The following is a 24,253-nucleotide window of genomic DNA, read 5'->3' as shown; positions in this document are numbered from 1 at the left end:
GCCTGCCCCTATCCTCTGCATTGCTCGGCATAAGATTACCATCCTTTCAGTAAGAATTCTGGGGAATACAGAGCAGGCAAACCTTATCAGATCGCACACCAGTCCATCGCAACAGCATAATATTATGGCTGTGGGAATTGATGAAATTTAATCACAGGATATGCTGGGTTGCTTGTCAATATTAAATCTACATTCTTTTGATATCTTGTTTTTAATATGTGTGAATCGTAGTTAATTGTTAATCTAAAACTACAGATCAAAGTTCTACCAAAGAACTAACTGAAGAAAGTTCAGCCAGGTCTCCAGTATTTACCTAGCTGCCTCCTTCATAATATTTCTGGTGTTATTTATGATAGCCAGATGTTTTATAACACATTCTTCCAAAGAATAATCTTAATGTTTTTATCTGGTTGGTTTCATAAGTATTTGACATGGGACTTGACCTTAAAGTGGAACTTTAGTCACAAAATTAATTCCTCCTAGATCACTTCAGGCTGGCCCCTTTTGCAGGTTTAGCTATGTAAGACATTAAAAATAAGTGCCTATACTGTTTAAAATCCAGTAATACTGTCTCACCCTGCTGTGCACATGCTCAGTTGCTCTTTATTTTTAGGCACTACCAAATTTGTAGAGGCCAGTCAGCTAACAGCCTTAAAGTAGAGATAAATCCTCCTATCCTTTACAGTCAAGGAAGCTGCTTCTGTTTGATCTGCAACTGCCATGGTTGTGCACATGTGATCAGATATGACACCAGCCATTTCATGGTTTGACAGTTTGGTTAAGGACACAAGCAAATGTGACAGTTAACAATCCCGGCATTCCAGGAATGTAACACTATTATGAAACTGTTAAATTGATGGGTTTAGAGCCCTTTCACACCGAGCCGCCCATAGCGTCGGCGGTAAAACGCCGCTATTTTTAGCGGCATTTTACCGTCGAATTAGTGGCGCATTTCGGCCGCTAGCGGGGCGCTTTTAAAGGATTAAAACCGCCCGCAATGCACCGCAATAGCGGCGTTTTGCCGGCGGTATCCCAGCGCTGCCCCATTGATTTCAATGGGGAGCAGCGGTGAAGGAGCGGTAAACACACCGCTCCAAAGACGCTGCTGGCAGGACTTTTCCTGACGTCCTGCCAGCGCAGCCCTCGGGCTTTCACATTGGAGACAATGCTGCAGCTGTTTGAGGGCGGATTGCAGGCGCTATTTTTACCGCTATAGCGCCTGCAAAATGCCTTCGGTGTGAAAGGGGTCTTAGTTCTGCTTTATGATTTTCTGCTGTTCAGCGGCTCTGGGCTTCACCAGAATGGCAGCCTCTGGCAAAAATGAAAGCGGAGCAGTGCTGGAGGCAATTTACAGCACCCACTAATTTTGGTAGCTTAATGTTCCTTGCTAAAGAACATTGTTTTTTATCAAGTTGTTATAGATTAATTTCCGCTTTAATCACTGAACGAAAACAATACAATAGCCTTATCACAACCTCAGAATAAACTTAAAAGGGGACATATGGAATATTTTCCTTTCATTGTCTAGAATAAAAAAAAAATGATGATTCTTAAAATATATATTAATGAATTTCTAGTAAATGTTTATCCGGGGATCAATGTGACCTTACATATATACTATATACAGTGGGGACGGAAAGTATTCAGACCCCCTTAAATTTTTCACTATTTGTTATATTGCAGCCATTTGCTAAAATCATTTAAGTTCATTTTTTTCCTCATTAATGTACACACAGCACCCCATATTGACCGAAAAACACAGAATTGTTGAAATTTTTGCAGATTTATTAAAAAAGAAAAACTGAAATATCACATGGTCCTAAGTATTCAGACCCTTTGCTGTGACACTCATATATTTAACTCAGGTGCTGTCCATTTTTTCTGATCATTCTTGAGATGGTTCTACACCTTCATTTGAGTCCAGCTGTGTTTGATTATACTGATTGGACTTGATTAGGAAAGCCACACACCTGTCTATATAAGACCTTACAGCTCACAGTGCATGTCAGAGCAAATGAGAATCATGAGGTCAAAGGAACTGCCTGAAGAGCTCAGAGACAAGAATTGTGGCAAGGCAGAGATCTGGCCAAGGTTACAAAAAAGTTTCTGCTGCACTTAAGGTTCCTAAGAGCACAGTGGCCTCCATAATCCTTAAATGGAAGACGTTTGGGACGACCAGAACCCTTCCTAGAGCTGGCCGTCCGGCCAAACTGAGCTATCGGGGGAGAAGAGCCTTGGTGAGAGAGGTAAAGAAGAACCCAAAGATCACTGTGGCTGAGCTCCAGAGATGCAGTCAGGAGATGGGAGAAAGTTGTAGAAAGTCGACCATCACTGCAGCCCTCCACCAGTCGGGGCTTTATGGCAGAGTGGCCCGACGGAAGCCTCTCCTCAGTGCAAGACACATGAAAGCCTGCATGGAGTTTGCTAAAAAAAAACACCTGAAGGACTCCAAGATGGTGAGAAATAAGATTCTCTGGTCTGATGAGACCAAGATAGAAATTTATGGCCTTAATTCTAAGCGGTATGTGTGGAGAAAACCAGGCACTGCTCATCATCTGTCCAATACAGTCCCAACAGTGAAGCATAATGGTGGCAGTATCATGCTGTGGGGGTGTTTTTCAGCTGCAGGGACAGGACAACTGTTGCAATCGAGGGAAAGATGAATGCGGCCAAGTACAGGGATATCCTGGACAAAAACCTTCTCCAGAGTGCTCAGGACCTCAGACTGGGCTGAAGGTTTACCTTCCAATAAGACAATGACCCTAAGCACACAGCTAAAATAATGAAGGAGTGGCTTCAGAACAACTCCGTGACTGTTCTTGAATGGCCCAGCCAGAGCCCTGACTTAAACCCAAATGAGCATCCCTGGAGAGACCTAAAAATATCTGTCCAACAACGTTTACCATCCAACCTGACAGAACTGGAGAGGATCTGCAAGGAGGAATGGCAGAGGATCCCCAAATCCAGGTGTGAAAAACTTGTTGCATCTTTCCCAAAAAGACTCATGGCTGTATTAGTTCAAAAGGGTGCTTCTACTAAATACTGAGCAAAGGGTCTGAATACTTAGGACCATGTGATATTTCAGTTTTTTCTTTTTTAATAAATCTGCAAAAATGTCAACAATTCTGTGTTTTTCTGTCAATATGGGGTGCTGTGTGTACATTAATGAGGAAAAAATATTAACTTAAATGATTTTAGCAAATGGCTGCAATCTAACAAAGAGTGAAAAATTTAAGGGGGTCTGAATACTTTCCGTCCCCACTGTATATATTTTTTTTTTTTTTTAGGGCCCATTCATACCTATCAATTGCAGTTTGTCAAATGAGTGGTACAACAATGTGTGCAGGGTGCATTAAGATTCCATTTATTCTCAGTAACACCTCCGTGCATTAAGGCAACCCACCTCCAGTGTGTGTTCTCTGCTCTGCCCCACCTTGTCTCCCTCCTCACAGGCTGTGATTGACAGTCAATTGCTCCCACTGCTGTGTCTTAACCAATGAGGAGAGAGAGAGCGCCAAGAGCCTCTGCTCTGGTGCACAGTGCTGGATTGACATTGGAATCGGGTAAGTAAAAAGGGGGCTGGGGGGAAGCCGGCTTACAGAAGGTTTTTTACCCTAATGCATATAATGCATTAACGTAAAATAAAACCTTCTGCCTTTAAAAACACTTTGATTCAACGCACAATAATGTGTCACAGAACCCACATACTTTTACACATGTCAGTGGACATCCTGCGTGTTGTTAAGCTATAGGAACATCTGGGTGGTCTAGTGTGCTATGGTAATTAGTTTGAATGAGCTGCCAGTACGCCAAAATGGCAAACAACATTTTTTTTTTCTGATGCCAACACATCAAAATGGACAGCATCATTTTCTCTGTTGCAGCAAACCATTGCCATGTGTTGTGGTGCTGTGCAGCGCACATGTATCAAAGATGTGCTTCCTTAGTACACTGGGGTGTGCTGTAAAGAAAAGCATTAACACAACACACTATGCACTCACTGCAACTGATACGTGTGTATGGGCACTTAGTCATTTGTTTATCAGATGACATTTGAAAAACATCTGCTGGTAAAAGTTGACATTTATTTCACATTTTTCTGTTGTCTTAAGGCTACACATCTGAAAACAGAAACAATAACCTATGAAGAAAAAGAACAGCAACTGGTCATTGACTGTGTGAAGGAGATTCGTAAGTGTTAAAACTTTGTTGCTTCTTTTTTACACAACTGCTGCCTCTGCTGAAGGCTTTGTCCTAAGGTGCTGCTTAATAAAGTCCCTGGCCCTTTCCAAAAAAAGCTCCAGCTAAAAAAAAACACATAGATGCGAACGTGTACCATAGAAAACCATAATAAATGGACTGTAGTGCGTTTCTGCAAACTGCAAATCGCACAAAAAAATGCATAGGTGTGAACCAGGCCTAAGAGAGAATTCTAGCTGGTGTATGATTTGTATTAATCAATGAGCAGCTTCATAGCCTGGTTCACTGATTAGTAGAGATGAGCTTGGACATCCTCTGAACTCGCCAATAACCGCTTTAAGGGCCCTTTCACACTGATCAGTTTTTCAAATGCATGAAAAATGCATCCCTTTATATCCTATGGAGCTCTTCACACCAGTCAGTTGTGTTTTTGGCTGCTTTCACTGATCCGGTGTAAACTTTTTTTCTTAACTGAAAAACTGATCAGTGTGAAAAGCAGCTAAGGCTTCCTCTTCCTCAAATGGCACTTTTTTTTTTGGGTGAGGGAGCAAATATCTGGTTTTGGTACCCACTTCATCGACTAGGCGATCCGAGCGGAAGTTTTCCTCCCCCTCTCCCTTCCTGCAGTCATCGGGGACACGTCACAGGTCTAAGAAGACTGCCAGACTATTCACGACGCGCAGGACAAGCAAGCTGTCACAGCTGGGTGCTGACAGTTGAGATGCCGGAGACAGAAGATGGAGGGAAGTGCTGGCTCTGGTGAGCACATCGCTGGATCCTGGGACAGGTGAGTATGTGTTTGTTAAAAATCAGCAGTTGCTGACTTTTAATAAACACAAAAACGACTGGAGCTCCTCTTTTAATGACGGATATTGCTTCCTGTAAGAACAGTATGGTTAGGTGTAATTGTACATCAGCAATAAATTAGTGGCTGTCCTTTTTTTTAATAATAGTCTACTTAAAGTGTAACACTGGCCAGCCTATTGACCATATCATTTTTATATATCCTAGACATTAAATGAGCTTTAAAAACGAGTCCTCACTAACCTCTAGCTGCTTGCACCATGGAACAAATAACCAACAAATTTCAAAGCCAAAGCACTGAGGCTGGATTCACATTCACATCAGCAGGGGTCCGGTGCGTCCCTGTTCACCGTTTTAGGGACGAAATTGGGCCCAAATTTTTGCCTGAATTCGGACCTGAAACTGACCAAAAGACGCACAGGGCCCCTGTGCAATGCGTTCCGCAGCCACCCTGTAGATGTGTGAACCGCTCCATTGAGAGCCAGTCACACTCTCCTGTCATGTGAATTGGATGTGGGAAATTCCACATCCAATTCACATTAGTGTGAACCCAGCCTGAAGTCATGTTAGTGGGCTCTCTCAGCAGCCTAATTTAAAATTTCCCCCTCCTTAGACACCTAGATTAGTGAATTACCGTATATACTCGAGTATAAACCGAGATTTTCAGCCCTTTTTTTTAGGCTGAAAGTGCCCCCTTGGCTTATACTCGAGTCACCGCCGTCTGCCTACCTGATCAGCGTGTCATAAAAAAATACGGCGCTCATTCCAGTGTTCAAAAGCCGCACCTCCTCCTTGTCTGTAATAGGCAGAACACTCCATTTCCCAGCAGTCAGTGTTCAGCCTATCACGGACATCCTCTCATCCTCGTCCATGGTAGGCTGAACACTGACTGCTGGGAAATTGAGTGTTCTGCCTATCACAGACGAGGAGGAGGCGCGGCTTTTGAACACTGGATTGGCTGCTGTATGTTTTTATGACACGCTGATCGGTGGCTGCAGATCGGCACACGGAGGCATGCACAGGACACAGAGAGGTAGGCAGATCTGCACAGGTAGGCATGCACAGGACACAGAAAGATAGGCAGATCTGCACAGGTACACAGGGAGGTATGCGATAGACACAGGGAGGCATGCAGCTGCAGATGTGCATTGTTGACCCTCTTTTCCACTTACAGTAGCTGCTGCATTTCTCACCCTCGGCTTATACTTGGGTCAATAAGTTTTCCCAGATTTTTGTGGTAAATTAGGAGCCTCGGCTTATATTCGCATCGACCTACGGTACTGCTTGTTAAGACTATGTAAATAATTCAATATCTATAGGACGGCCATAGTTACACCAAGACTGATCTGCTGAAAGTGACTAGTCAGATGTCTTTCATACCATAGGGTGTAGAAAATAAATAATGAAGCTATAGGTGAGTAGACATCTTTAAATGTTGAACTGGCTGTCATTACAGGTGAATCAAATGCCCAGATTGGCAAACTTACTGATGAGCTTTCCACAAAGTCAGAGGAGATCATACAATACCAGGAGCAGATCTCTACTATGCTGTCACAGATTGTTGACCTTCAGCACAAACTGAAAGAGGTATATGTGTTGGTATGCTTTCAGCGTTTATCCCATAGAATTAGCCTACCTAGGAGTGCCAGACAATTACAGAAATCTGATCTTGCTTTTAAAACTAGAGGGATTTTGATTTTTTTAGAATCTCTTCAGGCTTGTGAAAAGACCTGCCTTGTAATTGACTGTTAATTTCCAAAAGGTTGCTGGGATGCGGCAGACCCACCTTATTGCCTTGTTATGCAAAAATGTCTAAGCCCCCGTTCACATTGACTGCGGCTTTGAAATCATGCGTCTTCATCTGAAATCACACAATTTCAAAAAGGCATGTCAGTGTGATTTCGGGTGCAACTTGGAAGACATTTGTGCGGATTCATGCACAGATGTGTATGCAAGTTGCACCCCAAATTGCCAAAAGTAGTGCAGGAACTACTTTTTCAAATCGGTCCAGCACCGCAAAGTCGGCATCATACAGATTTGAACAGAGCAATTGCTGGCAATAGGCTGTGACTTGTCAAATTGCATGAAAAGTCGCTCCAATGTGAATGAGGGCTCAGTTGTTTGCATGCCCTTGCTTTTTGATTTAGAGAAAAGTTGGTGTCATAGCACCACTCTGAGAGCCACTATGGGATACTTTTAGGTTTCAGGTTTCCATTATTTAAAAAAGCCAGTGTTTAAATTATTTAACTGTAATAAAGTCCCAGAATTTTTCATATATATCTTGCACATCAGCCCCCCTGGTTAATGCACAATTGGGCTATATATATTTGTATATTTATTTCAATATTAAAGTATAAAATATATGTTCCAATATGCTTTTACTCAACAGAGTGCAATCGAGAAGGAGGAGCTGAGAATCCATTTACAAGCATCGAAGGAAGCACAGAGACAGCTGACTGCTGAAGTAAGTTCTTGTAAAAACTTTAGTTCCAACTCCTCTTTATTTTCTTGAATTTTTTCGGTTCCTTTTTGTTTATTTTTTGCACCTAATTTGTTGTCCCAGTATTATAATAAGAAAAAAAAGTTGCTTATTTTCTAACAAGTCCCTGTTAAATTAATAGATTTTACAAGGGAGATTGGATAACATTCTTAACCAGTATAAATATATTGCGAGAAGACTTACTAAGATCCAGAACAGCTGGAATGTGGAGCGGCTCTGCATGACAACCAATCAGCTTCTATCTTTCATTGTCAAAGTTTAACTGAACAAGCTAAAGTTAAAAGCTGATTGCTTACTCTGCACAGCTGCTTCAGATTCTGTCTGCTCTAGTTTTAGAAAATTCCCCTCAATGTGTACTTTCTAAAATTTTTCCATACTAGTCTAAATAAAACATAATTGGATGTGTCAAGTTTTACATTTACTAAACTAGAAGCACAGTAACGCTAATCCACTCTTGTTCAAAGCGTCAGATTAAACACTGTATGTTTTTTTCTCATACAAAGCTGAATGAGCGTACGTTCACATCATATGCAATGACCTGCATTTTTCTGCACAAGAAAAAGGCAGATCGCTGATATTGCACATAGAAAACAATTGTTTGATTTCTGTGCAGTCTATTGAATTGATGTGCAGTACAGAAAAATGCAGACATGCTAAATTTTTGTGCAGCATACTGGATGACATCATGTGTCACCCCACAGTAGTGAAATGTATGGCGTTGCTCTGTGGAGACATGAATGAAATGTTATTATGTGATGATTCAAATAAAGTTAAAGGTTTTTTTTTTTTTTTTGCCCATCATACTTACCTAGGTGGATGCAGCTTCAGACTGATGCTCCATCTGTCCCCGTCGCCTCTTCACTGAGAACCGAGCCATCGAACACCGCCGATGGCTCGGTTCTCTCAGCTCCTTGAGGAGAGAGCTGCTGCCTGTCAGTCAGCAGCTCTCCGCTCTACTCCTCCACGCTCATTGGAGTGCTGAGCTGTGGAGGGGTGGGGTGAAGCCGTCTCTGGCTCTCAGCGGCTCGCTGAAACGGGCATCAGTCCAGGCACCTGGTGGATTCAGACTTTATTGTCGTGATGATGAGGTGCCTGGACTGATTCCTGTGATGTCAGCAGAGAGCGGACTTCAGACCGCTCTCTTCTGAAAATGGGTCACAGGAGTGCAAAACGAATTGCACTCCTGTGAGGCAGAGGAGAAGTCAGCCAAATGCGCTCAGGCTGGACTTCTCCTTTAAAGAAAAAAGGAGCTGAAACACGCATCCCACGCTTTCTCTTGGACCTCTTACAGCAGTCAGTTCACTAGGAGTTAAATACCGCATTATCATTAAAATAACTCATGCTGCATTTATCTCAGGAGAATGTAGTTCCCCAAAAACGTTCGACAAATACCACATGCATTAAACGTTTTATTTTGCAGTATTTAGTGCGTTTTTTGCGCCTTATTTTAAAGCAGACTAGACTTCTGGCTTCAGCAGGAATTAAGATATTTAGCAGTAGTATTCCTTCCACTGTTAAATTTGACAGTTCAGCTGCTAGTTAAGGAGCCGGCACCCGCTGGCGTCCTAGCAACCAGTGACCCATCGTTGCTGTCAGCTGGGGTTCCTGGCTGACAGCAGAATGTAAACAAAGAAGCTGACAGTAAAAACAAAAAAAAAAAAATAGTCGCAGACCTGCATGAAAAAAAAAAGCCGGCCGACACCCAACTGCTCATGTAAAGTAACTAAAGAAAAATAATGTAAAAAGGGCAATGGATTTGTTGTACTTTTACATACCTACAGTTGCAGCCAGCTTTCATGCTAAAGCAGCTGCTACAATCTTCAAAATCTTTCACCTCCACCTATTATAGTACAATTTTTTTTTTTTTTTTTTTTTTTTTTTTACCCCTGTTGGGTTCTGCTCAAGTCTTTGCAATCAAAAATCCCCTGCCAAACCTGATCAACAGAATAATTCGTTGTTGGAATGAGTCATAGCTTCACTCTACAGAGGTGATGAGGTTACCAAAAATGCAAGATCTTTTTTTTTACAATAATTGTTTTACTGAAATATTTTAAATGGGGGCTATAATATTTGACAATTTTCTAATAGTACAATGTGTGCTAGTAGTGCAGGCTGATTTTATCTCTGTTGTAAGAGTTGACTGTTTCATGAATAAACCTCCTTTTTCTGAGGTTATTGGTATAAGCACCATTGGTTACATGTCTTACCTTTAGGAGATCCTCCTTTAGGTAGTGCATAAGTTCCAAAGTATCCTCCAATCAATGCTAATAAAATAAACTTTGAATAACATGTGTAACTCTTGCTTACAGCTTCACGAATTGCAAGATCGCAATGCAGAATGTGAGGGGATACTGCAGGAGACGCAGGATGAACTAAAAATGCTGCGGTGCAAAGCCAGCCCTTCTGCACTTCTTAGGAGACCCCAGTCATGCAGCGTTTTCCCTGTGGTAAGATCACTTTACTGCTCACCAGCACCCCACTTATACACAAAGATCATAGACATAGGATAAATGTTACTGTTTAAGCTTTATTGATTGCATTAGTTATTTTAACCTAAAGTAATTTTCCTATCTAACATTCAGTTAATTTACCAAAATATCATATTGGCGTGCAGTTGGTAAAGTTTATCTCTAGCAAAATCTTTTTGGATAGAGTACAGATGGATTCAAGCTTATATTGGGTTTTTGCTGCTTTCTGGGGCTCTGTTAGAGAGCTCTCCCCTCACTTACTATCACGGTGACCGTGGTTGCACAAGACAGGAACTGAGGGAAAATCTACAACTGTGACTCGGACTGCAATAAAAAGCTGACAGATTCTGATCTTCCCCTATTCTATAGAAAATGCATTTTATTTGATGCTGGTGGAGACTTTGCTTCACTTTTTCTCTGATAAAACCATTGTCCTATTCGAATGTATATTCTTTTCTATTAGGACTCTTTGGCAGCAGAGATTGAAGGTACTATGCGGAGAGAACTGAGTTTGGAAGAAGATTCAAACTTTGGAGAAAGAAAGTAAGGGACCTTCTGATTAACCCACTATATCTCATAACATTAGAGAACAGTGTGATACATAGGCCCCTTCTACATGGGGGTGGACCCTGTTGGAGTCTGCTGGCTCAGGCGGATGGCTGGTCCGTGTCCACTCCCCTTATGCAGAGCGGAAACAGACACAGCCCACTCTCCTCTATGGGTGGTTGGATGTAAACGGACCGCCTGCCCATTTACACCCAGCTGCCATCCGATCTGAACTGCTAGATGGATAGGGAAGGGATCCCCCTCTCTTTTCAGTTCTTGCAGCTCTCCACACGGACATTTGTGAGCATGCCTCTCTGCCTGTCAGCTTCCTCAGAGAGGCATGCAGACAGTGGAGGCATTGTGGACTGGACAGAGATGGCCCAAGAACCACAGTTTGCCCATGTCTGCTTTGCCAGGAGCAAGGAGAAAAATGCATGGCACTACATGGGCCACCTGCCGCCCACTTTACAAGGGATTGAGAAGAAAAAGGCAGTGAGTTTGTGGCCGTGGCCAAGAAAGTGGGCATGATCAATAAAGTGTTTCTTGCTTAACAAAGTATGGCTTGTAGTGTATCACCTTTCTCTTTGCTTTGCTATGGTTCAGACCAGTGTTTTTCATCCTTATTTCAGTGAAGGCACCCAAGTCTGAGGGCTCGATCACACCAGGAGGTGCGTCCAAGTTGCACTTTTTTTAAGCGTTCCCGCACACCACATTTTTTTAATGGGCTGCTCTATGCACGTGAAACTCGCAAAAAGGTGGCGACATGATTTTTAAAATCACACAGCACCATAAGGCATGGTATTGTGGTAGCATGCATGTTAGTAGGTGTGAACGTACGTGCTATTGCTAATGCATGAGGATGCCCATAAACCGTTAATAGCACCTACACATCTGCAAAACGCAGCGTTTTGTGTGGTACATAAAAAAGTGTGATTTTGCATGTGTTACCGCACTGCACCTGGTGTGAACAACCCCTACGATGTAGTCTGTGAGGCAGAGTTCAATGGTCTGTAGGTTGTAAATCTTCTCACCCCATATCCCCCCTCCTAGCACAACCCCCCCCCCCCCCCGACTCCCTTATCCCCCCTCCTAGCACAACCCCCCCCCCCCCCAACTCCCTTATCCCCTCTCCTTGCACAAACCCTCCCCCTTCTAGCACAACTTCCCCAACATTGGAATGTGAGAGAGGAGGGATCTTCTGTTAGCTCCTGTATACAGAGAGGTGGGAGAGGGAGTACAGACCACACCTCCCCTCTGTTCTCTCCTCCTCTCTACCGCTATCTGTATTAAAGTCAGCAACCCAGAAAACTGTGCGAGCAGCCTGACACGTCCTTAGCAACCAATGACAACATCAGTTGCTACGAGGCAGGCGGGCACCATGGTAGCAGCTGCCGATGTAAGTGCTTTAGGGGTTCTAGATGAAATTTCGGGGTTGCTATAGCACACCCAAGCACCGCCCTGGTGCCCCCACAAAAGTCATACAATACAGTTTTCTTCTATTTGTTAGTTTTAGAGCACTTTTGTTTTATTATTACAGGTAAGCTACCTTTACCTACATTTTTTTTTTTTTTTTTTGCTTTATAAAGGTTCCAACATTGTTTCAGGGATTGTTTTTGGAGCAGATATAAATGCCTCTCGCAAGAGCTTTTTGAGTTACCTTTTCCATAGTGGTAGCCAGTTTTACTGGATGTTTTAAAATCTTACAGCCTTTTTGATGAACCCTTTGTCTATTCGGTGTACGTACATCATTGTTTTCTGCAGTCGATCTGCGCCATGTTCTGGTGTCTTGGTGAATGGAAGTTAGCAAGCACTGCTAGTAGGAATTATTACATTCTGCACTAGAGTAACTTCTAGGCAAGTGTTAAAAAATAAGTGCTGATCTTATGGCGTTAGTTTGTGTCTTTTTATAGACATCGTATAAATTTGTGAAGCTGTTTAAGGGCACCAAAATAGGCTGCTCAGCCGTTGGCTTTCAGCTGGTTAGCCAGCAATATGTTTTCTATCCTAGGTATCACAGAATTAGGAGAATATAATTTTATTTTTTAATGATCATTCGCACAGAAAGTAAATTTTAATTTTTCATGTTAGAAAACAACCAAAACGAGTGTTTGATACAGTGAAAGTGGCGAACGAACTGCGATGCCGATCTTCTTCTGCATCAATACCTGGCTCTAACCGTTCTGGAGTAGTGATGACTGCTCTTCCTTTTGAATCTGGAGCAAAGATTGATCAGACAAAGCCTAATATTCATCCAACCGAGCAAGGCACAAAGGAAAAGTAAGTGCGAAACAAAGTGTTTAAGTATTTCTGTGGCTGTATATCCTGTTAAATGTTATGGATCGATAAAACATTAAATTAAATGCAATGATTTAGTTAATGGTTGCCCAGCTATGGGTTGTAGCATACATTTTGTTCCTGAGCCTTAGCTGAAGCTGTCATAACCACCTCTCTCATCTTCCAGGTGAATGTGGTGCTGCATCACTGCCAAATCTATACATTTTCTAAGCCCACTGAAATCAATGCTCTTTCTATGTGAGGCCAAGTCAAGTGAAATGCAAAGCTCCCAAAGATATCTAGCCTTCAAATCTCTATTTAAAGGAGAAGTACAGCCAAAGCTCACAGGAGTGCCGTTTTTTTCTGTGACCATATGGTCGGGATCCTGGACCGTCACCTGGCTCAGCCTCTTAGTGAGGTGCCGAGAGCCTGAGCCAGCCGCTCCGGCCCCCTCCAAAGCCCAGCGTTATAGTGACCCCGATGGGGGGGGGGGGTTAGAGCAGAGAACTGGTGGCTGATTGTCATTAGCTCTCTCTGCTTTAGAGTGACGGGGAGAACTGGGCAATCAGAGGTGTTTGATCGCTCAGTTCCCACCCTTAGAGACAGTGAAGGACAGATGCAGCATTGCATCGATGCTGCATCCACCTAGGTAAGTAGGATGTAAAATACAAAACAAACCCATACTTCTCTTTTAATGCTATAACAAAATTATGAAGAGTGAGCATGTAAATGTGAACGTTGCATAACTGTTACAATCACGATATTGCCAGCCATTTTAGCTAAATGGCTGGGTGACACACCTTTTTGCTTGTGTAACCTAATAGCCCCCCCCCCTGCCTTTCCCCACTAGAATAAACGTGGTTTCACTGTCAGATGACAAGAAAAGTACAATCACTGAAACTGTACCACATGATTGTTGTGACCAATCACATTGATCACAGTTGTAAAAAAATGCCTGCAATCGCACTTTTCAATGGACAAGTGCTAATCGCAGGCAGAAGTCCAATGAGAATGACGCTGTACGTTGTGGTTGCTGTGACCAATCGCAGTGATCACAACTGTAAACACTGGCTACGATGAGCAGCCAACTCTCCCCCCTTCCTGTCACTCAGAGTTTTTGTGGGAGGAAGGGGAGAGCTAGGTGCCCAACACAGTCAGTTTTACCAATGACCGTGTCAGTTGCTTGATCAGTCAGCACCAAATTGCACACTAGGGTTTCCAGTTTGCTCATCATATTCAGCACCGGTGTTTCCATTGTTTCCCATGTTGCTGATTTTGGCAAAGCTTTTGAAGACACGCCTCCTGGGCACCTCTCTGTGAGTGCTCAGTTTTTTGCTAGTGTCCTAAGGTGATGGACCTCTTCTTCCTTGCAGAGAAAGCACTCTTAGCTTAGCTAGTTTATTATTTTGTCTTTGAATTCTTTGGTCAACTCTTCAATCCTCTTTCACTGCCTTTTAATATCATAAATAGAAGCTGTGCATCTAGATGCGGTGCAACCTCAGTAAAATCTAGGGATCTGTACCCGAAACCCATGCTTTCAGGACAGCCTGTAATGTTGCTTCAATTACTGGATCCTACACGGGTGCTCACCTTGGCACCTTACTCACTTTGGCACTGAATGTAGTCATCCGGAGGGTGCTATAGAGGTCCATGGCTGTGGTTCATTCCTATCCAACCCAGGCCCTGAAGACCCCTTTCCACTATTATGAGCGAAGCCGGGACTTTATATTCAGTCCAGTGTCGTCAACTGGTAAGGCAGGGTTGCCCTGTATTTCTGACTATTACTGTAAAAATCAGAGCTATGTTTGGAATGTATTCACTTTACAGGGTAAATTTTTCAAACTTTGTGCTTCAATTCATCCACTCAGAACTTAGTCTTTGGTGGATGACCAGGTGTTAAATTACACCACCAGCACACCAAAAACCTTATGGCCACAAGGACTTTGCTACAGAATGGTCTGCACCTGGGTTGCTGTGCACTTCTTCATGCTCTGTGAGGACCCCATACGGAAATACAATCACCTGTAGTCATGGTGGAAACCAGGTGAAAGGGAGGCAAAATTTCAGGCAAGCATTTACTCTACTGAAGGGCCACACAACACTTAACATCAGTGAGATGTTTCTTCCCTTGCACTGGAGCAGGAACTGATTTCAACACTGGTATCTGCATCTGATTAGAGTTCTAGTTCAAGTGGCCTACCTGACAAAAGCAGCATTTTCTGCTTTTATGTCACAATTCCTTGGAAAACTAATGGCTTTAATACATCCATCTCTGTCAGGGCTAAACAAAATGACAAGCCCCTGCTCCAGCTTCTCTGTCTCTACCTGAGATGGATCCCAATATGCCTGCAATAGAGAAGGCAGACAGAACAAGGAGTACATAGAGGCAGTGTTAAAGGAGGCTGTGGAAGATTTTTCTCCCCCACACTCTTTTAAGAGCACCACTTCTGTGAGCAAAATTCCTAGGCATTGTAGAACTTGATTCTCTTCTGTCTCACCATGCCTCTTTTGGTACAAAGAGACCCGGAAAATCTATAAATACATTCCCTGTTTGTACACTAACAGTAAATGCATAAGCTCTGATTATTGGATCATTCCAGATTTTCACTCCTCCAAAAATCTTTGTCGAACTCTATCTAGTTGGAAAAGAGTTAATTAAAAAGGAGTAGTTTCATTAGTTAGTACTGCAATTTCAGTTCTCCAGGTAGAACAAGTTGCTCCTAAAAGTGCTCCTTACTCTTGTAGGCCCAGACTACAACCAACTCTTACTGCAATTTCAGTATGGCAAACTGGACTAGGGCAATGAACAACCAACACGATCCTGTATTCCAGGACCGTGCTTTAGCAAAGCAGTTACAGCAGTTACCTTCTGCTGTGTGTGGATGCCCTTGAACAACTTCCGGAATAGCTGTAATCTCCAGTTACATGTGCAGAATCTTGTGGCAAAAAGCCTGGACAGCTGAAGGTACCTGCAAAAAGCTCACATGTATGCTCTTTCAAGGCAGATATCTCTTTTTGGGAAGACGCTAAACCAATTCTTTAAAGATGTCACAGGAAGGAAGGTTTTACTTCCACAGTGGACAATTATAAAACCCCCCTCCTCAGGAGTCTGTACCTCCTAATTCGCAGGTCATCTAACCACACTACCCAGGCTTCAGCATCAAAGCATAAGTTCTGCCCATCCTTTTGGCGCAAGAGTTGGGCTTTAAAGCCCTTCAAGTCTACCTCAAAGTCCTCTTCCCAATGAAAGGGGGAATTCTGTTACAGTTTGGCTCTCTCTGGGTCCCAGACATCTCAGACCTGTGGGCTCAATCAGCAGTTTTAAGGGGGTACAACAGTTTAAAACTATAGCCCATCACCACTTTCTTCTCTTAAAATATGGGGAGTTTTGGTACTTTAAATGAAGCACATAGTGAATGTGCCTCTATCCCGGGTTCAAATATACAAAAAAGAGGGGATTTGGGACTTTAAATGAGGCTGTTGACTAGTTGGGGTTAAGTTGTAAGTAGACAAGTTTTTATTGCATAAGTGTATTGCAATAATATCACATGTATAAAAGGTAACATGTACATGCGCACATGACATAACCAACATCAATTCATATACATACACATAATGTCAACTTGGTATCACATAGCATACATTCCATACACATGCAGACGCCGTAGCTCAGAGAAGCACTTGCTTCTATGTACACATTCAAGATTCCATTTACTAGTCATCGCTTTTGTCCATTACTTGGTTACACTATGGAGATGGCAACCTGTGTTCTGGGGATGGTGCTTATGCACCCTGTTTTGTGCTGGGCTTTAAACTACCTCAGCTCCCGGGATGGACAATCCTTCTGGCCCAGGCCCCACTTACACCACAGTTCGTTGTATTATATACCCTATAGCATCCACCCCTGAGGAAGCATTTTCACACTAAACGCGTCGGGCATTCAGGATGTAGCCCTGAACCATCTCTTATCTCAGGGAGTGGTTGCACCAGTACCCCACAAGACAGATTCAAAGGTTTCTGTTCAAACATGTTCGAAGTATCAAAGCCCAAAGGGGGTATTAGTTCTGTTCTGGACCTAAAATCTCTTAACAGATACCCTAAATTTCCAAAATTTTGCATGGAATCCACAAGTTTGGTTATTGCCTCTTTGAGACAAGGGGAATACCTGGCATCTCTACACATCCAAGATGCCTATCTGCATATTCCAATTTAACAACCTTATTAGTGTTTTCTGTGATTTGCAGTGGCAGACCATCGCACTGTCTATCAGCCCATCCTGTACTCTGAGAGTTTTTACAAGGGTTTCAGCACCTCTTCTTGCCCTTCTCAGAACTCAGGTCATCCAGGTCACAGGTTATCTAGAAGACTTTCTCCTGAAAGACTCCTCTCCTTTCCAGCTATTTATAAATGTTCTCAGAACAATTCACATTCTCCAGGCTTTCCGGCTGGGTCATTGGTTTTTAAAAACCGGGATAGTAAAGTGTTCTTTTTTTTTTTCTCAAACATTTGTCTTTTTCCTTTACAAAAAAAACTGTGGTTATCACTAGCTGTCTAAAAATGATAAACAACTCTTTTGGGTACAATGTTGCATAACCAAGTAATTCAGTCAAAGTATTACAGCACTGAAATCTGAAAAACTGCCTGATAACATGGTAGTGAGGTGGTTAAAAACATGGTGCAAATAACGCAAAATATGTGATCACTGAAAATGAACACTATTTTTCCTTTAGCTTGACAAGTTCAAATTTGACTTAACCACTTGCCTACCAGGCACTAACACCCCCTTCCTGCCCAAGCCATTTTTCAGCTTTCAGCACTGTCGCACTTTGAATGACAATTGCGCGGTCATGCTACACTGTACCCAAACAAATTTTTTTATCATTTTCTTCACACAAATAGAGCTTTCTTTTGGTGGTATTTAATCACTGCTGGGTTTTTTATTTTTTACAAAAAAAAAAAAAAAAAAGACCAAAAATTTTGAAAAAAAAATGTTTTTTACTTTTTTTTCTGTCAGTAAATTTTGTAACTAAGTAATTTTTCGCCTTCACTGATGTGCGCTGATCAGGCAGCACCGATGGGCGCTGATAGGCTGAACTGGTGGGCACTGATGAGGCGGCACTGATGAGGAGGCACTTATGGGCACTGATGAGGAGGCACTAATATGCTGCACTTATGGGCACTGATGGGCACTGTTAGGTGGCACTGATGGGCACTGTTAGGTGGCACTGATGGGCACTGTTAGGTGGCACTGATGGGCACTGTTAGGTGGCACTGATGGGCACTGTTAGGTGGCACTGATGGGCACTGTTAGGTGGCACTGATGGGCACTGTTAGGTGGCACTGATGGGCACTGTTAGGTGGCACTGATGGGCACTGTTAGGTGGCACTGATGGGCACTGTTAGGCGGCACTGATGGGCACTGTTAGGCGGCAGTGGCAGGCACTGATGAGCGGCAGTGGCAGGCACTGATGGGCGGCAGTGGCAGGCACTGATGGGCGGCAGTGGCAGGCACTGATGGGCGGCAGTGGCAGGCACTGATGGGCGGCAGTGGCAGGCACTGATAGGCAGCACTGATGAGCACGGATAGGCGGTACTGATGGGCATTGATGGGTGTCACTGATCGGCGACACTGATGGGCAGCACTAATGGGCAGCACTGATAGGCGGCACTGACTGGCATGGCTAATGGGCACTGATTGGTGGCACTTGTGGGCAGTGGTGGGCACTGTATGCTGCCAATGGTGGGCACTGTATGCTGGCATTGGTGAGCAATGGTGGGCACTGTATTGTGACACTATATTTCTTTATTGTAATCAGGGCACTAATGATCCGTGCCCTGATTACATTCCTAGATGTCCCCCTGTGAGGAGATGCCGCTGATCGGCTCTCCTCACACTCTGTAAGTGTGAGGCGAGGAGAGCCAATTACCGGCATCTCCGTGACCAGCTGTGATTGGACACAGCCGATCGCATGATTAAAGAGCCGCGAACGCCACTCTTCTCACAGATCGTGGTCACGCCGTGTCCTAAAACACGGCGCGGCCGTGATTGCCGCGGGCGCACAAGAGCGGCCTTTCTGGGACGCCGTCATATCACGGCGTCCCAGAACAAGAGCCGCCCCGCCGTCATTTGACGGTGGGTGGGCGGCAACCAGTTAAAGTGGTTGTAAACCCTTACCTATACCCAGTGAAGTGACTGGCCTCAATTGATACACAGAGATTAAACAAATCCTCCTACATAAGTTGTACCTGTTTATCTGCAGTCCTTTCTTCTCTACAGCCATTCAAAGTGAAGAATTTATACAGCTTGTCTGAGCTTTCAGAAAGCAGGTGGTGGGGAGCTGAAGATACTTTCTGCAGAACTCAGTGACAAGAGCTCTGAGAGCTGACTGGAGGGAAGGGACATGACCCAATTCACACAGCACTCAGGAAAAAAGCTAAGGCTTTCATTTACAGGTTGTTTGCTGGTGCTCCCTCTCCTGTCATCTTTTTTTTTCTTGGTGTCAGGAAAACATGTCAGAAGTGATTCATGCTGATGGCAAGACAGCAGACAGAAATCCCACTCAGTGCCCTGTATTGGAGACAAGTACAAACTATAGAAGGATATGATTTGTTCATATTTTATGTTTGAGGTTTACAGCCACTTTAATCTCTACTTTTTACAAACAGGAATATTTTTTAAATCTGTTTTCTACTTTTACAGGGAACACTTAAAGATGGGAGATGCTAACTTGGAAACTGCATTGCACAGGCTCCACCTTAGAAGACAAAACTATTTAAGTGAGAGGCAGTTTTTCAAGGAAGAATGTGAAAGGAGGTTGAAATATCTAGAAGATGAACAGGACCAGAGTTGCTGTAGCAGTCCCAATGGAAGTGTCCTGTCCATGTCAACCCACTTGTCAGATTTCACAGACTCTTCAGCTACCTCTAGTACCCTGCGAAGCCTTCTGCCAGAGAAATTGCAGATCGTCAAGCCACTGGAAGGTGTGTATATGTGGCATCTCTTTCTTAGGCACTTTTGACTTCAGTGAAACACATCTTGTAATGCCTTAAAGCGGTAGTAAACTCCACTTTTACACTTGTATCTACAAGTAAGCCTTATTAAGTGAAAATCTCCTTAACTTGCTGTGTTTAGGAGATATTCACACTGGATGCAGCCAGGGACATCACCGGCGCATGCGCTTTGAAAGGGTCAGCATACCCGTGTTGTCCCTTCAGAGCTCTGTGCCGTAAAACTTGACTCCCGTGCGCATGTGCAGGAGTGATGTTGTCGCGGCTCAGCCTTTCAAAAGGACCTGCGCCCAGGAACCCGGAAGGAAGACCGGGGGAAGATGGAATCCCAGTAAGCGGTAACAGTTCACCACTGGAGGGCTTTGCTCTACGGTAAGTATTTCATAATGCGCTAGTATGCAATGCATACTAGCACATTATGCCATTGCCTTGCATGTTTTTTGTTTTTTTTCCAGAAAGGCCGTGGCGATATTATAAGCATATTCTATTATGTTCCCAAAGCTTGGCCCTTTCTGTATGAAAATGCTGATGATAGCCCTGCATATGAGTATTTGTTATTTTCTTTACATCATGATTGACCTTCTGAATGATTTCTTGTTTAATCAGTATGTAAGCCCCTTTTTTTAAATATTTGTACAGGTTCCCAAACTCTCCACCAGTGGCAACAGCTAGCACAGCCAAACCTGGGTACCATTCTAGATCCCCGTCCTGGTGTAATGACCAAAGGATTTAAGCCTCTTCCCGAAGATGCCGAATACCGCTTATGTGACTTAGAAGAGGATGAAAAGGAGGACGAGGATGAAGACGAAGAAGGGATAACTTTCCAAGTGCAGGAAAGAAAGGAAGAAGTACCACAACCCACCTTAAGCATTTTCCTGCCACCCATTTCTGTGTCATCAACACCAAGTTCTGGTTAGTAGTCAATAGTGTACCTTTTACATTTTGAACATTATGGCATGTCGTGCTACCACAACAATCTATCAATAGCCATCCTGTTATAGCTTTGGCTTTACCCGACTACTTTGAGCCCTCAGTGGGAAAGAACTGCCTGCAAATTGACCCCAAGACCCATCCAGTCCTTGAGGTCTGAGAGCAGTTACTGTCTTAAAAGTTAGAAAATTATTGCCGTATCTTAACTACGATATTTTCATAAAACATTTCACTACAGCATTGTCATTTCAATGTGTTTGTTTTTAGTAGATATGCACACTGCACCTTTCTTCACCTTTGTACACTGTAGTCTGTGGCACATTTCCATCAGTAGAATATAAACCTTTCAGATTTTGCAAAACATGTTATAAAACAATTGTCGTTCTCTGTATCTTAAGGCGTTGGCTTGGTTTTCTTTAACAGTGTTTTCATTGTTATGTGTAGTCTGCATTTTGTGGCTACATACTGTAAAAATAACTTGCTTTTTCTGATTATTTGCATTGCAGCAACAAACCCTGGCAAGTGCCTGGGCAGCACAAACTCAACATTTACCTTCACCACTTGCCGAATCCTACATCCCTCTGACATCACTCAGGTTACTCCCAGGTAAGCTTGACCCAACAATTGGTAAGGTCTTTCAATGCAGTAAGTTCAACAGTCAGGGCCCATTCACACTAGGAACTGCATGTTAATCGCAGTTTTGAATGGGCTAAAATCACAGCGCACCAAAAGTAGTGTAAGCACTACTTTTTGAAACGTACGGCAACCACATTGCAAGGTACTTTGTACCTTGCAATCCCGTGCGGGTAAACACACTGCGTTTGCGACCTGCTTTTGGAGTGACATTAAGTTTGCACTGACCCCCACTGCAGATTGCAAGGGCAGTGCAATTGGAGTGCGGGAAGCTGCGTGGGAATGTAGCTTTCCTGCACTGCATTTTAGTGTGAACAGGCCCTAATGCTTACAGCCAGCGTCACAGAACAATCGTTTAGGCTCTGAGAGCAGTTTACAAAGTTAGAATACCTGCTTAGAAGGAGGATCTTAAATATTTTAATAAATAAATAAAAACATTATGTTTTTGCAAGAGGCATTTTAGATCAGGCTGATTGAGTCAATGAACTAGAATACTGGTTTGAATATGTTTCTTATGTAACGGGTATTGTTTTAGTATCTAATAATTCTTTCAGACACCAGCATTTGCCATGTTTTGTGCAGAGGCACATAGATTTTGCAGTTTCCTAGTCAGCATTTGTAATCACAAGCTGACACACCCATAGCCCTACCTTCCCTATATAGTGTGTGACAGCGGCTCCCATGTGGAGACTTGCTGTATGGCAAAACAGTAGTCATACCTCGAGCAGCCCTGGCCCCAGATAATCCGTGCAGTAGTGGAAACATAACTGCATTACAAACATCAAAAAATTACTAATTTTGTATAATTTAATTAACAAAGTTGTTACTGCATTAGGCACTTTAGTGCACTGAGCAATTTTTGCTTGTTAAATCTAAATTCTTGGTACAAAAAAACTTTAATTTTAATATTTTCCTCAGTAGTCACAAAAGATATAAATCTACTTTATGTGTACCAAGTGCCTTTGCAAACTCAGATATTATTTTTGTAACAGTAGCAGTGACATCACTGTGCTGTACATAGTCTGGGCAAAGAGCAGAGCTATGGGAGGGGCCCAGCAGGCTGCATGCAGAAAACTATAGGAGGGGGCAGAGACAAGACCAGACTCCCTGCACAAGGGGAGAGAGCAGCAGTGGCCGGTTTTTATGTCAAATGTATTTAGACAATATTTACTTATCCTGGAGCTCTTTTTTGAGGATTCACATATAGTTTTTAAAGGATAAGTTCACCTTTGGAACATGTTACATGCTCCACCAGTATTTCTGGTGAAACATGTTCCAGCTCCTGCCTCCTCTCCCTTTCTGTGACAGTGGGTGGGTGATCTTCTCCCGCACCCACTGTCAGAATTTAAAAACAGCGCACTGGTGCAAAGCTCTCAATGAACGGCAAAGGAGATGATGAGTGCTTGCGTAGTCCATCGCCTCCTCTTGCCATTCAGCAACTGTCTGCCCATATCAAAGGCGTTTTGATTGCGGATGCAATGCTTTACAGAGTGCAGAGTAAACAAAATATATAAATTCACATTTTTTTTGCCTGCACAAAGATGTGCATTTATTTATTTTTGTAAAAAGTGAGCTTGGCCTTTAATGCCCTGTCCTAGAGACTTAACAGGAAGAAAGAAGAAAACTTTCTATAGTAGGGGGATCTCTTTTTATACAGTTGTCACCTGAATAGGTATCCCCATTGGAAGATTTACCCTTTATTTCTCCCCGGGAAAGACTGCAATAAAAACCTTGAATGAGCTATAATACTCTTGGCCATGCACCCCTTTTGCGGGGAGATGAGTGTTTGATGCTGAATGGATTGGACTGCAGCAATAAAAATCTGACAGTTCTGGCTAGAGCGGGGAAGAATTAGAGGAGTTTTGACTCTTTGGCACTTATAACTTTATCATGTGTTTTATCAAGTCTAAGATAATATACTATTTTATCATTCATTGGGGGACCAGGGTTCATTCTGATACAAGACGGTTACACTGCTGTTTACAGGAGATTGGACACTAGCAAACAAAGCTGTTCAGGCAGTATATGCAATTAATAAAACGCCTGCAATTATTTATAAGCATCTGTTTGTAGATCTCCATTACTAAACATTTTTAAAGGTGCCTTTGTTGTAATTTTTATGATGGGGGGGGGGGGGATCCTCGTTAACTTCCTTGCCATCACATAGGGGGAGATCAGCCAACAGTCACCCAAATAATTACCACTAGAAAGTTGACAGATGGCTTGTGTTATATAGTTATAAATACAGCCAGAGAGTACAGGAGCTATCGGACACGGTTTATGGATGGATAAGGTGGAAAAGTGGTTAAGGAAAAGGTTCCATCTTTTTCTGCCAAGGTGTACTACATTAGATCAATGAGTGCCTCTTGAGGTTTTTAGCATCAGGCATCTGTTTCTCAGACTTGCAAGGTTGCCATCTAGTCTGCTTTTCACGTTTGCTAAATTGTACCATGTGAATGTTCAGGCCTCTTGCGATGCTGGCTTTGGACTTGATATTCTTTAGGAAGTAATTTGAGCTGCAAGTGAGGTGGGAGAGATTGGGACACTTCCACAATAGGTGCAATAAAATGTTTTATTGATCACAGAATGCTGTGTAGAACACATGGGAACAGCAATAAATGTGCGTTACCCGGCATAGTGGCCTAGTTCCAAGCATACGTAAAAAACAACTACAATTCATAGCACTTGATATATACATCCATAAAAAACACTGTACATAAGTGCACATACATGATATAAATTGGTAAAGTACATCATACATAATACACATGCATAAAATGAAGCAGTGTGTGGTCACACACTGCTTCATTTTATGCATGTGTATTATGTATGATGTACTTTACCAATTTATATCATGTATGTGCACTTATGTACAGTGTTTTTTATGGAT

General features: G+C 42.9%; 1 protein-coding gene across 4 annotated transcripts in view; it reads left to right on the top strand.

The window, feature by feature from the left end:
• The window catches only part of TRAK2 (trafficking kinesin protein 2), a 105,445-nt gene that overhangs the window by 75,142 nt on the left and 6,050 nt on the right, over nucleotides 1-24,253 (top strand). For all 4 annotated transcript variants that reach the window (XM_073633271.1, XM_073633270.1, XM_073633272.1 and 1 more), the window contains 9 exons: nucleotides 4,113-4,191; nucleotides 6,461-6,591; nucleotides 7,394-7,468; nucleotides 9,814-9,951; nucleotides 10,436-10,515; nucleotides 12,607-12,795; nucleotides 19,493-19,773; nucleotides 20,440-20,712; nucleotides 21,237-21,336. In XM_073633271.1, the coding sequence (XP_073489372.1) occupies nucleotides 4,113-4,191; nucleotides 6,461-6,591; nucleotides 7,394-7,468; nucleotides 9,814-9,951; nucleotides 10,436-10,515; nucleotides 12,607-12,795; nucleotides 19,493-19,773; nucleotides 20,440-20,712; nucleotides 21,237-21,336 (1,346 nt within the window). The remainder of the gene's footprint in view (nucleotides 1-4,112; nucleotides 4,192-6,460; nucleotides 6,592-7,393; nucleotides 7,469-9,813; nucleotides 9,952-10,435; nucleotides 10,516-12,606; nucleotides 12,796-19,492; nucleotides 19,774-20,439; nucleotides 20,713-21,236; nucleotides 21,337-24,253) is intronic.

Source organism: Aquarana catesbeiana, linkage group LG06 (genome assembly GCF_042186555.1).
Source record: "Aquarana catesbeiana isolate 2022-GZ linkage group LG06, ASM4218655v1, whole genome shotgun sequence".
Classification (NCBI taxonomy): Eukaryota; Metazoa; Chordata; class Amphibia; order Anura; family Ranidae; genus Aquarana; species Aquarana catesbeiana.
Note: the sequence above shows the minus strand (reverse complement) of the source record. Positions and strands in the feature narration are given on the sequence as shown.